A 16,002-nucleotide genomic window follows, 5' to 3' on the forward strand; every position below is an offset into this window, starting at 1 on the left:
GAATTATAACATAATAGTAATGTATACATATACAATTTGTATACAAATGTATTTTAATAACAATCAAATTGAGGAAAAGAGGCTATTATGTACAACAGGACTTTGAAAGAAATTAGAAAATAAACAAATAAGTACTTGTATAGTCAAACCATTAGACTATTTTAATCAAAACGATGTGTTTGTTTAATTTTTGAACACAAATAAAAAATATTATAGAGATCACGTAAGTTAAATTGACCATATAAAAGCAATTGTAAATTTATTGGTTGTACATGTTGTAACGAGTTACAAACAACCTCCCTCTGATTTACATTGAAAAAAACCCGGTGAGTAGTTTTCTGTATAATATCCACAGTTACATGAAGGATCTGTAGTAAACCCACATCTGTAAAGATCTGCATTTAAGGCAATACTCATGTGGTAATCTTGTGTGTAATATATTTTTTCGTTTTTTTTTCCCACACCAAAAGTATGATTGAACCACATCTACCGTTGGTGTTACTGCTTTTTGAAACGATGATATAGTTTCAGTGTTTCTAATTACTGGATTTAATTGTTGAGTAAATAAATGAATAACTAAAATAAATACAATTACTCAGACATGTGTTTTCAGGGTCGTTTAGGCTTAGTTATTGTGGATGATGAATTTGAAAGAAAAAAAAAAGTAACAAAAAGGGCACTTCAGACAGGCGGGGAGGGGGTATCACTGGACCTTTTGACCTTCCAACTGGATCCGAAAATGATATAACTAAACAAGTGGCTAGTTGGAATATCTACTAGACGACCTAGTGTTTTAAGTTCTGTTTAATTAGAGCAAATAATTTCAGAAATATTTTGATTTAACCTACTTTTAGATTGCATATTTTGTGTATTCAACAGTTCCAATATTATACGAAAATCATATCCCACCATTATACTATACACATATAGACGTATTGTTTTTATTATGTATGCTGATGTGTTATAAAACGTAAATTGAAAGAAAAAAAAAGCAGCTTCAACTTGAACTTACTGTCAAACTATGGGCCATCAGATGTACATTGAAACATTGGTAAAGAAAACACTTCTGCAGTACATGCGTGTATACGAATTGAATAGAGATACGCATAAAACAGTCCTAAACCTAGAAATTACTACTACTACTACTACTACTACTACTAACAATAATAATTTATATCTTAAATCTCTTATTTGATTTTGTTGTTCAATGTTAGCATTAGACACACAGAACATATAAAATTAACAAAAAAATATTCTGACAAGGAAACATTCAGAAGATATTGTTTCAGGTTGTGTTTGAAGCTCGCAACTGACCTTTGGTGTCTGATATTAAAGGGAATTGTATTCCATATCTGTGCACCTGAGTACCTGAAGGACGTTTTATATAGTTCAGTGTGAGGCCTTGGTAATTGAAGTTTGTAATTACCAGTGGATCTTAGATTATAACTATAGGTTGCTACCATATGTGTGCATTGTTGCACCATCAGCATCCATGTCACTTGAACAGTCAGTGACATACAAATGTAAATCATTTATGTAGATAATACATAATAGCGGGCCAAGAATCGTACTTTGGGATACACTGGTCATTGCTTTGTGTGATGAAGAGTGTACGTCTCCAACCTTGACAACCTGCTGACGATTGTGTAGAGAAATTTAAAAGCTTGAGTTTATAAATAAGTACCGAGTGATCTACAAGATCGAAGGCTGTTCTTGAATCCAGGAAAATGGTTCCCACCATGTTATTATCAATAGAAAACATCCAATGATCAGTTAGGTGTACCAATGCAATATTTGCTTGGTAAATCGATCTTCGAGGACCTCAAAAGCATGGGTCCGTAGCAATCTGCATTCACTTCCCACCATTATGCATTACATATTATATATAGGTATATTGTGTTTATTATGTATGCTGATGAGTAGTAAACCGTACAAAGGCAGGAGTGGGGTAGCTTCAACTTGAATATACTGTCTAAACATGCATACTAGAAGGTTTGTCTAGCAGCTGATTTTTGGTAAACCACCCGTCACGAAAATGAACGAAACTTATTGTATGGAGAATTACGTCGCGTGAGAGCTAAAAGGTCGTAAGTGGCAGATACGACCTAAAACGTCTTTTTTTGATTATATTGAGAATCGCCACCCCGATTACATATTGTCACAAAAGTCGTAGCTGTGTCCCTAATAGCATCGCTTATACAGAAGAATTTAAATGGTCGTAAATGAATCACAGATAACAATTTGCACGAAAATAGACGTAAATGACACATACGACTTTCCTCCGATTTGCTTCTTGTCCATTATATGAACACGACTGGTCGTACGTGGTAGATACACCCTTTCTAAATACAGTTTGTTATATAATTATGTCTGACAGGTCGTATGTGCCAAATGCTACCCATATGCATTCTTTGTTATTGGTTTGTGATAGAAATTACAAATGCGAAGTACAATAGAGTATACATTATGTTAATATTTTTTATGTGCTTGAATCCTAAAAATAATATGACTTTTGTCGTTGTGAGAGCCCAGTCTATTGAGGAAACATTTTGATGCTGCATGCAACGAACCATTTGGCAACAGACAAGAACCGTACCTGTATATATCAATAGGAATTGCAGTAACATTAATGTTTGTATTTTATGAGCACCATAATTATAATAATAAACATGTTTTTTGGTGAATTTTCAGATAAAAACAAATACCTATCTATTTTGAAGTTTTTTTAACCGAAGCAAAGTTTCTGTAGATACAATTTTAATTCATAATAATATTGTATGTGGGATATACGGCCAATGTGCAAGCATAATTACACTGATTTTGGATGTATTTAATTATATGTTACGGTAATCAAGTTCCATCTTTCAGCTGTCTTTGAAGATCTACAGGATTTTCCTACGTGTAGGCATTATGGATTAACAATATTGCACATACAAACGCAATTGTAAGTTATCCAGGACAAAGTCCAGTAACAGAAGACAGTGTAGTCCGACGAAAGGTTAAAAGACGAATAAAGTGAATGTGGCCTCAACATAAACGATAGCCAGATGAATTTTGATTAACTTAACAGTTAACAAATAACAGAATGTTGAACGTGAACATGACACAAAACACACACCAAAACATAAGCACAACATAGCACACACAATAGAAGCTGAACATGACATAGCAAACACAACATAATTTGAACATGACATAGCACACACAACAGAAGCTGAACATGACACAGCAAACAACGTAATCTGAACATGACATAGCACACACAACAGAAGCTGAACATGACATAGCACACACAACAGAAGCTGAACATGACATAGCATACACAACAGAAGCTGAACATGACATAGCACACACAACAGAAGCTGAACATGACATAGCACACACAACAGAAGCTGATCATGGCATAGCACACACAACAGAAGCTGAACATGACATAGCACACACATCATAATCTGAACATGACATAGCACACACATCATAATCTCAACATGGCATAGCACACACAACAGAATCTGAACATGACAGCACGCACAACAGAATCTGAACATGACATAGCATACACAACAGAAGCTGAACATGACATAGCACACACAACAGAAGCTGAACATGACATAGCACACACAACAGAAGCTGATCATGACATAGCACACACAACAGAAGCTGAACATGACATAGCACACACATCATAATCTGAACATGACATAGCACACACAACAGAATCTGAACCTGACAGCACACACAACAGAATCTGAACATGACATAGCATACACAACAGAAGCTGAACATGACATAGCACACACAACAGAAGCTGAACATGACATAGCACACACAACAGAAGCTGAACATGACATAGCACACACAACAGAAGCTGAACATGACGTAGCACACACAACATAAGCTGAACACGACATAACACAAACAACAAGAGTTGGACATGATACAGTGGACTCTGTCTTAACCAGATTCTGTGTAATCCGGATCTCTCTGTATACCGGTCCATTTCTACAGGCACGAATAAAATGTTTTAGGAAATAAAATGAAATTTAACATAGTACAAATATTAGAACGACCAGAAACACGTTTAATATGCAGTCACTAATATTTTATGCAGAAAAATATATTTGATATGTAATTACAATCGTTAAAAATTATCTGTTACTTGATAACCTCTTGATAATTGCAGCAAACTCAGGAATGTCCCTTTAGGTATATTTTTTATGTCTGTGAAATAATTGATGGCAAGTCTGGCTTGTATGACTATGTTTCCTAACCATTTATTGTTGATCGCGAGTTGTCGATCATTCAAGAACCATAACTCTGGGTGAACTCTGTCTAAACCGGTCCTCTATGTAAACCGGAATATTTCGACAGTACGAAATGAGTCCGGTTTAGACAGAGTCTACTGTATATAGCATACACAACAGAACATAACATACAAAAAGATGAACATGAGAAAATAATCACAATAGAAAATGAACGTGACATAGCATTTGCGACAGTTTATTTGTTTGTTTTGTTTAACGACACCACTAGAGCACATTGAATAATTAATAATTTTTTTAATTATGACTCGTAGTCATCAGAGGAAACCCACTACATTTTTCCTAATGCAGCAAGGTATCTTTTATATGTACTTCCCCACACCCCACAGACAGGACAGCACATACCACAGCCTTTATCCAGTCACTTGCTACAGAACCTGAACATGACATAGCTCTCACAACAGAACGTGGACATAATAGAGAACTCACAACAAAACCTGAACATGACGTGGCACACAGAACAGAACCTGAACGTGACATAGTACACACAACACAACCTGAAGACGAACATGACAGAACACACATACAACATACCATGATCATGACATAGCACACACAAGAGAAGAACTTGAACATGACATATAATTTACAACAGACCCAGAAAATAATTTAGCACACACAACAGAAACCGGAGGATTGATCACTTAACACTCAATAAAACATGGAGAGAACACTGCACATAACATAGCCTGGAGATATCACTGAGCACACATCATACATAACCTGGAGAGATCTCTGAACACAGTAGAACCTGAAGAGATCACTGAACACAATAGAACCTGGAGAGATCACTGAACACACAACAGAGCCTGGAACGATCACTGGACTTACAACAGAACCTGGAGAGATCACTGAACACACAACAGAACCTGGAAAGATCACTGGACACAAAACAGAACCTGGAGAGATTACTGAACACACACAAAAACTGGAGAGATCACCGAACACACAACAGAACCTGGAGAGATAACTGGACACACAATAGAACCTGGAAAGATCACTGGACACCTGGAGAGATAACTGAACACACAACAAAACCCTAAGAGATCACTGAACACACAAAAGAACCTGGAGAGATCATTCAACACACAATATAACCTAGAGAGATCACTGAACACACAACAGAACCTGGAGAGATCACTGAACACAATATAATCTGGAGAGAGCACTGAACACAATAGAACCTGGAGAAATCACTGAACACAATAGAACCGTGAGAGTTCACTGAACACAATAGAACCTGGAAAGATCACTGGACACACAACAGAACCTTGAGATATCACTGAACACACAACAGAACCTGGAGAGATCACTGAACACACAGCAGTACCTGGAGAGATCACTGGACTCACAACAGAACCTGGAGAGATCACCGAACACACAACAGAACTCGGAGAGATCACTGAACACACAATATAACCTGGAGAGATCACTGGACACACAATACAACCTGGAGAGATCACTGAACGCACAACAGAACCTTGAGATATCACTGAACACACAACAGAACCTGGAGAGATCGCTGAACACACAACAGAACCTGGAGAGATCACTGAACATACAACAGAATCTGGAAACATCACTGGATCACAACAGAACCTGGAGTGATCACCGAACACAATAGAACCTGGAGAGACCACTCAACACACAACAGAACTCTTGAGAGATCACTGAACACACAATATAACCTGGAGAGATCACTGGACACACAACAGAATCTTCAGATATCACTGAACACGCAATAGAACTCGGAGAGATCACTGAACACACAATATAACCTGGAGAGATCACTGGACACACAACAGAACGCGGAGAGGTCACTGAACACACAATATAACCTGGAGAGATCACTGGACACACAACAGAACCTGAAGAGATCACTGAACACAATAGAACCTGGAGAGATCACGGAACACACAACAGAATCTGGAAAGATCACTGGATCACAACAGAACCTGGAGAGATCACCGAACATACAATAGAACCTGGAGAATTCACTGAACACACAACAGAACCTGGAGAGAACACTGAACACACAATATAACCTGGAGAGATCACTGGACACAACAGAGCCTGGAGAGATCACTAACACAATAGAACCTGAAGAGATCACTGAACACACAACAGGATCTGGAAAGATCACTGGATCACAACAGAACCTGGAGAGATCACCGAACACAATAGAAACACACAATAGAACCTGAAGAGATGACTGGACACAGCAGAACCTGGAGAGATCACTGAACACACAACAGAACTTGGAGAGATCACCGGACACACAATGGAACCTGAAGAGATCATTGAACACGCAATATAACTTGAAAACATCACTGGAGACACAACGGAACCCGGAGAGATCACCAAATATACAACAAAACCAGGAGTGTGCACTGAACACACAACAGAACCTGGAGAGTACACCCAACACACAACAGAACCTGGACAGATCACTGGAGCGTCACTTGAACCTGGTGTATCCCAAACCAATAAGCTGCTAAACATAGTTTCTTCATTAAAGGATACCAGCTTTTGTTTGCTTAACTATTTTGGTTTGTCTGTTGTACTAGCTGATAAACTAGGTATTTTGGACACCCTGAGGCAGCAGAACTAGAAACTATCTGCAAAAGGACTCCCATGGTGCAAAGAACACGGAAAGAACACTGCACAGAACATAACATCAGCTTTTCTGATGACTCATCAGGAACGATTACTTGCGTTGAAAATGAGTTTTTGTATGGACAAGTCGTCTGATTGTGATGCACCATCATCAAACAACGAACAGTGTTTCTGCCAGAAAGACATTTTTGGGTATGGCTCTAAGGAATTGAATGCAACCACAATCAACAGAGGTATGGGGGTCCTTCCTCAGGAAGAAAATGGGTTAAGTTTAGTGTTAGGATTAAGAAAATCATACAGTAATAATAAGAGTAATTAATTTTGTCAAAACGTTAGCTTAAAAACATATTTTCCCCTCTGGCAGAAACCCTACACCAGATAAAGTCACACAAAATCAGGGGTGGGTCAAAGAAAAGGATTTGACGAGTCAAGAGTAGTTTTTTCACATTATTATTTTGTTCAATTGGTGATTTTATTTATCGTATTATTAACAAAAGTAAAAACTTTTTTCATGTAATATTTTGTTTAAGCAATGATTGTATTAATGTGTATTCTACTTGTATTCCTTTCTGAACGTTTGATTCTAAATATTTTCAACCTTTCTCCTTTTAAAAAATAAATATGTGATTTGCAAAACTGAAATGTTTTAGAAGAGATGGTTCTTTCAGAATAAATATTCAAATTTACTTGGAATACTGTTGGTCGTAAATGACGCATTTAATTCAGTTCTGAATAATTGTAACTACAACTATTTAAGCAAGTAATTAAAACACCTAATATGCTACAAATACCGCAAATATACAAAGGTATCGTAAATAGATTCAGCTTTCATTGTCATTAAAACAAATTCGACATCTTAACTACTGATCAAGAAAAAACGTTTTCCTTCATTATCTCGGCTTTCTAAAAATTAATTTTGATGCACTTACGTCCTGGCTCTCACGCGACGATTAGTCGTATCTTGTAATCACTTCCAACCATTACACTGTAGCATTCTGCAATCACTTCCTACCATTACACTGCAGCAATCTGCAATCACTTCCCACCGTTACACTAGTAATCTGCAATCACTTCCCACCACTACACTGCAGCAATCTGCAATCACTTCCAACCATTACTCTGCAGCAATCTGCAATCACTCCCAACCATTACTTTGTTGCAATCTATAATCACTTCCAACCATTACACTGCAGCAACCTGCAAACACTTCCAACCATTACACTGTAGCATTCTGCAATCACTTCCCACCATTACACTGTAGTAATCTACAATCACTTCCCACCATTACACTTTAGTAATCTGTAATAATTTCCCACCATTACACTGTAGTAATTTGCTATCACTCCCCAACATTACACTGCAGCAATCTACAATCACTTCCCACCATTACACTGTAATAATCTGCAATCATTTCCCACCATTACACTGTAGTAATTTGCAATCACTTCCCAACATAACACTGCAGCAATCTGCAATCACTTCCCAACATTACACTGTAGCAATCTGCAATCACTTCCCACCATTACACTGCAGAAATCTCCAATCACGTCCCACCATTGCACTGCAGCAATCTACAATCACTTCCCACCATTACACTGTAGTAATCTGCAATCACTTCCCACCATTACACTGTAGTAATCTGCAATCACTTCCCACCATTACACTGTAGTAATCTACAATCACTTCTCGCCATTATACTGTAGCATTCTGCAATCACTTCCCACCATCACACTGTAGTATCTGCAATCATTTCCCACCATGACACTGTAGCAATCTACAATCACTTCCCACCTTACACTGTAGTAATCTGCAATCACTTCCCACCATTACACTGTAGTAATCTCCAATCACTTCCCACCATTACACTGCAGCAATCTGCAATCACGTCCCACCATTGCACTGCAGCAATCTACAATCACTTCCCACCATTACACTGTAGTAATCTGCAATCACTTCCCACCATTACACTGTAGTAATCTGCAATCACTTCCCACCATTACACTGCAGCAATCTGCAATCACTTCCCACCATTACACTGCAGCAATCTGCAATCAATTGCCACCATTACACTGTAGAAATCTACAATCACTTCCCACCATTACACTTTAGTAATCTGCAATAATTTCCCACCATTACACTGTAGTAATTTGCAATCACTTCCCAACATTACACTGCAGCAATCTATAATCACTTCCAACCATTACACTGCAGCAACCTGCAATCACTTCCCACCATTACAATGCAGCAATCTGCAAACACTTCCAACCATTACACTGCAGCAATCTGCAAACACTACAAACCATTACACTGTAGCATTCTGCAATCACTTCCCACCATTACACTGTAGTAATCTACAATCACTTCCCACCATTACACTTTAGTAATCTGCAATAATTTCCCACCATTACACTGTAGTAATTTGCAATCACTTCCCAACATTACACTGCAGCAATCTACAATCACTTCCCACCATTACACTGTAATAATCTGCAATCATTTCCCACCATTACACTGTAGTAATTTGCAATCACTTCCCAACATAACACTGCAGCAATCTGCAATCACTTCCCAACATTACACTGTAGCAATCTGCAATCACTTCCCACCATTACACTGCAGAAATCTCCAATCACGTCCCACCATTGCACTGCAGCAATCTACAATCACTTCCCACCATTACACTGTAGTAATCTGCAATCACTTCCCACCATTACACTGTAGTAATCTGCAATCACTTCCCACCATTACACTGTAGTAATCTACAATCACTTCTCGCCATTATACTGTAGCATTCTGCAATCACTTCCCACCATCACACTGTAGTAATCTGCAATCATTTCCCACCATGACACTGTAGCAATCTACAATCACTTCCCACCATTACACTATAGTAATCTGCAATCACTTCCCACCATTACACTGTAGTAATCTCCAATCACTTCCCACCATTACACTGCAGCAATCTGCAATCACGTCCCACCATTGCACTGCAACAATCTACAATCACTTCCCACCATTACACTGTAGTAATCTGCAATCACTTCCCACCATTACACTGTAGTAATCTGCAATCACTTCCCACCATTACACTGCAGCAATCTGCAATCACTTCCCACCATTACACTGCAGCAATCTGCAATCAATTGCCACCATTACACTGTAGTAATCTGCAATCACTTCCCACCATTACACTGTAGTAATCTCCAATCACTTCCCACCATTACACTGCAGCAATCTGCAATCACGTCCCACCATTGCACTGTAGCAATCTTCAATCACTTCCCACCATTACACTGTAGTAATCTGCAATCACTTCCCACCATTACACTGTAGTAATCTGCAATCACTTCCCATTATTACACTGCAGCAATCTGCAATCACTTCCCACCATTACACTGCAGCAATCTGCAATCAATTGCCACCATTACACTGTAGAAATCTACAATCACTTCCCACCATTACACTTTAGTAATCTGCAATAATTTCCCACCATTACACTGTAGTAATTTGCAATCACTTCCCAACATTACACTGCAGCAATCTATAATCACTTCCAACCATTACACTGCAGCAACCTGCAATCACTTCCCACCATTACAATGCAGCAATCTGCAAACACTTCCAACCATTACACTGCAGCAATCTGCAAACACTACAAACCATTACACTGTAGCATTCTGCAATCACTTCCCACCATTACACTGTAGTAATCTACAATCACTTCCCACCATTACACTTTAGTAATCTGCAATAATTTCCCACCATTACACTGTAGTAATTTGCAATCACTTCCCAACATTACACTGCAGCAATCTACAATCACTTCCCACCATTACACTGTAATAATCTGCAATCATTTCCCACCATTACACTGTAGTAATTTGCAATCACTTCCCAACATAACACTGCAGCAATCTGCAATCACTTCCCAACATTACACTGTAGCAATCTGCAATCACTTCCCACCATTACACTGCAGAAATCTCCAATCACGTCCCACCATTGCACTGCAGCAATCTACAATCACTTCCCACCATTACACTGTAGTAATCTGCAATCACTTCCCACCATTACACTGTAGTAATCTACAATAACTTCTCGCCATTATACTGTAGCATTCTGCAATCACTTCCCACCATCACACTGTAGTAATCTGCAATCATTTCCCACCATGACACTGTAGCAATCTACAATCACTTCCCACCATTACACTGTAGCAATCTGCAATCACTTCCCACCATTACACTGTAGTAATCTCCAATCACTTCCCACCATTACACTGCAGCAATCTGCAATCACGTCCCACCATTGCACTGCAGCAATCTACAATCACTTCCCACCATTACACTGTAGTAATCTGCAATCACTTCCCACCATTACACTGTAGTAATCTGCAATCACTTCCCACCATTACACTGCAGCAATCTGCAATCACTTCCCACCATTACACTGCAGCAATCTGCAATCAATTGCCACCATTACACTGTAGAAGTCTACAATCACTTCTTACCATTACACTTTAGTAATTTGCAATAATTTCCCACCATTACACTGTAGTAATTTGCAATCACTTCCCAACATTACACTGCAGCAATCTATAATCACTTCCAACCATTACACTGCAGCAACCTGCAATCACTTCCCACCATTACAATGCAGCAATCTGCAATCACTTCCCACCATTACACTGTAGTAATCTGCAATCACTTCCCACCATTACACTGTAGTAATCTACAATCACTTCTCGCCATTATACTGTAGCATTCTGCAATCACTTCCCACCATCACACTGTAGTAATCTGCAATCATTTCCCACCATGACACTGTAGCAATCTGCAATCACTTCCCACTATTACACTGTAGTAATCTGCAATCACTTCCCACCATTACACTGTAGTAATCTCCAATCACTTCCCACCATTACACTGCAGCAATCTGCAATCACGTCCCACCATTGCACTGCAGCAATCTACAATCACTTCCCACCATTACACTGTAGTAATCTGCAATCACTTCCCACCATTACACTGTAGTAATCTGCAATCACTTCCCACCATTACACTGCAGCAATCTGCAATCACTTCCCACCATTACACTGCAGCAATCTGCAATCAATTGCCACCATTACACTGTAGAAATCTACAATCACTTCCCACCATTACACTTTAGTAATCTGCAATAATTTCCCACCATTACACTGTAGTAATTTGCAATCACTTCCCAACATTACACTGCAGCAATCTATAATCACTTCCAACCATTACACTGCAGCAACCTGCAATCACTTCCCACCATTACAATGCAGCAATCTGCAAACACTTCCAACCATTACACTGCAGCAATCTGCAAACACTTCCAACCATTACACTGCAGCATTCTGCAATCACTTCCCACCATTACACTTTAGTAATCTGCAAACACTTCCAACCATTAAACTGTACCATTCTGCAAACACTTCCAACCATTACACTGCAGCATTCTGCAATCACTTCCCACCATTACACTGTAGTAATCTGCAAACACTTCCAACCATTAAACTGTAGCATTCTGCAGTCACTTCCCACCATTACACTGCAATAATCTGCAATAATTTCCCACCATTACACTGCAGTAATCTGCAGCATCTGCTACGTTGTTGTTTACCGGCCTCGGTGGCGTCGTGGCAGGCCATCGGTCTACAGGCTGGTAGGTACTGGGTTCGGATTCCAGTCGAGGCATGGCATTTTTAATCCAGATACCGACTCCAAACCCTGAGTGAGTGCTCCGCAAGGCTCAGTGGGTAGGTGTAAACCACTTGCACCGACCAGTGATCCATAACTGGTTCAACAAAGGCCATGGTTTGTGCTATCCTGCCTGTGGGAAGCGCAAATAAAAGATCCCTTGCTGCCTGTCGTAAAAGAGTAGCCTATGTGGCGACAGCGGGTTTCCTCTAAAAAAAATTGTGTGGTCCTTAACCATATGTCTGACGCCATATAACCGTAAATAAAATGTGTTGAGTGCGTCTTTAAATAAAACACTTCTTTCTTTCTTTCTGCTACGTTGTTATTCTGAGACTGTGTGTCATAATTTTCAGATGGGAAAATGGTGAACGTCGGTTGGTATGAACGACACGGTACCGTTGAGACGTTGACATGGAACGAGTCCGGACCGGTGGTTTGGGCGAACGGTACGTGCTTGGTTAAAGGTCGTGTGTGATTCTTTCTGTAGTGTGTGTATTAGTGATTAATATATCAAATATTTGTTATTAGCGAATGATCAATGTAATTGTATTTAACGTCAAACGTTGGGTTATTGTATTAGAGTGGGGATCTTTGATATACAGTTATATCTGGTTGCACAGAGCAATCATAGCCGTCAAAATGTCTGTCTAGCTGTCGAACGATAGAGTACGTAGTCTATAGGAGAGTGCAAACGGTAGGTGCTATGTTAAAGGGTTGTTTGTGTTATTATGTCTCTAGGAGAGTGCGAACTGTAGAAGATATGTTAAATATTGTGTATATTGTTTTGTCTGTAGCTGAGAGCGAAGTGTAGGTTCTAGGTTAAAGGTTGTGTGTTGTGATCTCTGTATGGTAGTGTAAACGATAGGTATTCTGTTAGAGGTTGTGTCTGTTGTTATATCTATAGCAGAGTTTGTACGGTGGGTGCTGTGTTAAATGTTGTGTGTGCTATGTCTGTAGGATAGTGTTAACGGTAGAATATATGTTAAAGGTTGTGTGTTTTATTTTTCTGTAGGTGAGAGCGAATGGTAGGTGCTAGGTTAAAGGTTGTGTGTGTTATGTTTTTAAGAGAGTGTGAGTGGTAGGTGCTGTGTTAAAGGTTGTGCATGCTGTTATGTTGTATGATAGTGCGAAAGGTAGGTGCTATTTTCAAGGTTGTTTCTGCTGTTGTGTCAATAGAAGAGTGCGAACGGTAGATTTTATGTTAAAGGTTGTATGTGTTATGTCTTTGGGAGAGTGCGAACGGTAGACGTTATGTTAAAGGTTGTGTGTGTTATATCTTTGGGAGAGTGAGAACGGTAGGTGCTCTGTTAAAAGTTGTGTTTGGGCCTGGGTTTTTTTTAATACCATCAGTTAAGCAATTGGGAATCATTATTTTCATTATTTTAAACATAGTACATATTGTTTTTGCTTTTCTTCTTTCACTTAGAGTAGTCAAACCTGTTTCAATATATAACGAAAGAAAGAAAGAAATGTTTTATTTAACGACGCACTCAACACATTTTGTTTTACGGTTATATGGCGTCAATAATATATAACGAATTACGTGAGCCAAATGTGGGCATGCCAGTGATTACTGTAGCTGTACTGTAGTGTACTTTTTCTAATTCATCAGTATGTAATTGAGAACAGCCATCCCATACCTCAGAAGCTTATTCTAAAATAGGTTGTATGAAAATTATACATATTCTCATTAAAGTTTGATAATTTAATAACAATTTCCTTAGTACCGAAATCATTACTGATGCTGATTTACATGCTGGTCATTCCACGCCAAAACAACAAAATTCCAGAAATCTTCGCGGATCACCATCTCCGATTTTGATAACATTTCACCCATTTGTGCATGCATCCATCATGTGTACCTCGAACTTTGACACGGAACTCTCTTCTTTGGTACTGTGCAACCTATACAAATAAAAAGGGGTGTTTTTTTTGTTGAAAAAGTGTCCAATTGGGTGTTTTCGTGACTCAGGATCTTCTGTGTTGTGATATGATGTGACAACATAATTGAAAGTGTTGTTCCTACAGTACAACTTCATTTAATGTACACCTCAGGAAACATCAGTGTTATGCAATTTAAGTCCAAGTTCTAAGTAGTTTTAAAATTATCACTGGTCAAATGCAGTGCCCGTTGACCCATTTTGTTTTGCATTCGCGACTGTGTTAAGTGGTTTCGGTCGATTTGTGGATTCTAGTAACATTTTTAATTATAAAACTATCACCCTGCAATTTGCTGTATTACCTAACTCATACCTGGATAATCTATAATTGTACTCAGTTTGTACATATTTGTCACAGTTTCCGACCAGGAGACCCCTAAAGTGTAGTGTGTTTTTTTATCACTGGGAAGTGATATATTTTTTTTATATATTTGGGGGACTATTACTCCATGGTTATTTATCACAGATACAAACTTATTTGATTTGAAGTATATACCTAGAGATGTTTCTTTATGAGAAAGCTTATTTGAATCAAATGAAATATTAATGTGTAGTTAGGGTCCAAAGTTGAGAAAAAATTGTAAGCAATTATCCAGCACCATGAGCTTTTAACATGAGTAACTTATGTGCATTTGCTATTTATGTACCAAGTTTTGACTTTGTGGCTGCATTCCTTGATAGATAAATGAACTTACATTTATAACCCCTGTACAAGAGCTCGTGAACTAAGTAAACATTTGTATTAGTGCACAAAAACAGCACTTTTTCTTCTTTTTAAAAAAAACACAAAATGTATCCAGAAAGAATTCTTATTTAGAATGTGTTAATATTCATGTTCAAGTTTATGTTAAATTTTAATTTAAAAAATATTGTAATTATCCCCTAGTGATGAGTCGTTGAGGGGATATAGTCTTAATGTAATAACACCACCACTCTTCCAATTTCATTTGTAATTTCTAATCTAATTTCACCTATAGGAAAAGGATCATGATATCTTAAATGGGTTCGCACGTTTTGCATGTTTCAAAAAAGTCCAGGTTACTTTTATTAAAATTAGAAATTATGATATCTGCAGACTGCATGTCTTATTCAATTTACATGAAACTTTGCAGTGTTAGTTTTTGATGTGTTGTTTATTTTTAATCCTAATATCATCCTGGGGAGATAGTTTGTTAAGATCATATGAAATATCAATGTGTGATTAGGGTCCAAATTTGAGAAATAATTATGAAATGTGAAAAATGTACCTGCATACCAGGGTTAGTTTGAATATATGGATAACTGAGTAACTAATATGAATCATATTCTGGCCACACTCTTTATGCCAGCTTTGATGCAATCTACAGCCCTAGAAAAATGATGTTGATGGAGTGGTGACTTTGTATGTCATGTATGGTCAAAACA

At 38.3% G+C, this 16,002-nt stretch overlaps 1 protein-coding gene across 1 annotated transcript in view; it reads left to right on the forward strand.

Annotated features, from left to right (window-relative positions):
* The window catches only part of LOC121373813 (gamma-aminobutyric acid type B receptor subunit 2-like), an 86,705-nt gene that overhangs the window by 42,204 nt on the left and 28,499 nt on the right, over positions 1 to 16,002 (forward strand). Inside the window, exon 8 of the mRNA XM_041500589.1 lies at positions 13,012 to 13,104. Coding sequence (XP_041356523.1) covers positions 13,012 to 13,104 — 93 coding nt within the window. The remainder of the gene's footprint in view (positions 1 to 13,011; positions 13,105 to 16,002) is intronic.

This window comes from Gigantopelta aegis, chromosome 5 (assembly GCF_016097555.1).
Source record: "Gigantopelta aegis isolate Gae_Host chromosome 5, Gae_host_genome, whole genome shotgun sequence".
In the NCBI taxonomy this organism is placed as follows: domain Eukaryota; kingdom Metazoa; phylum Mollusca; class Gastropoda; order Neomphalida; family Peltospiridae; genus Gigantopelta; species Gigantopelta aegis.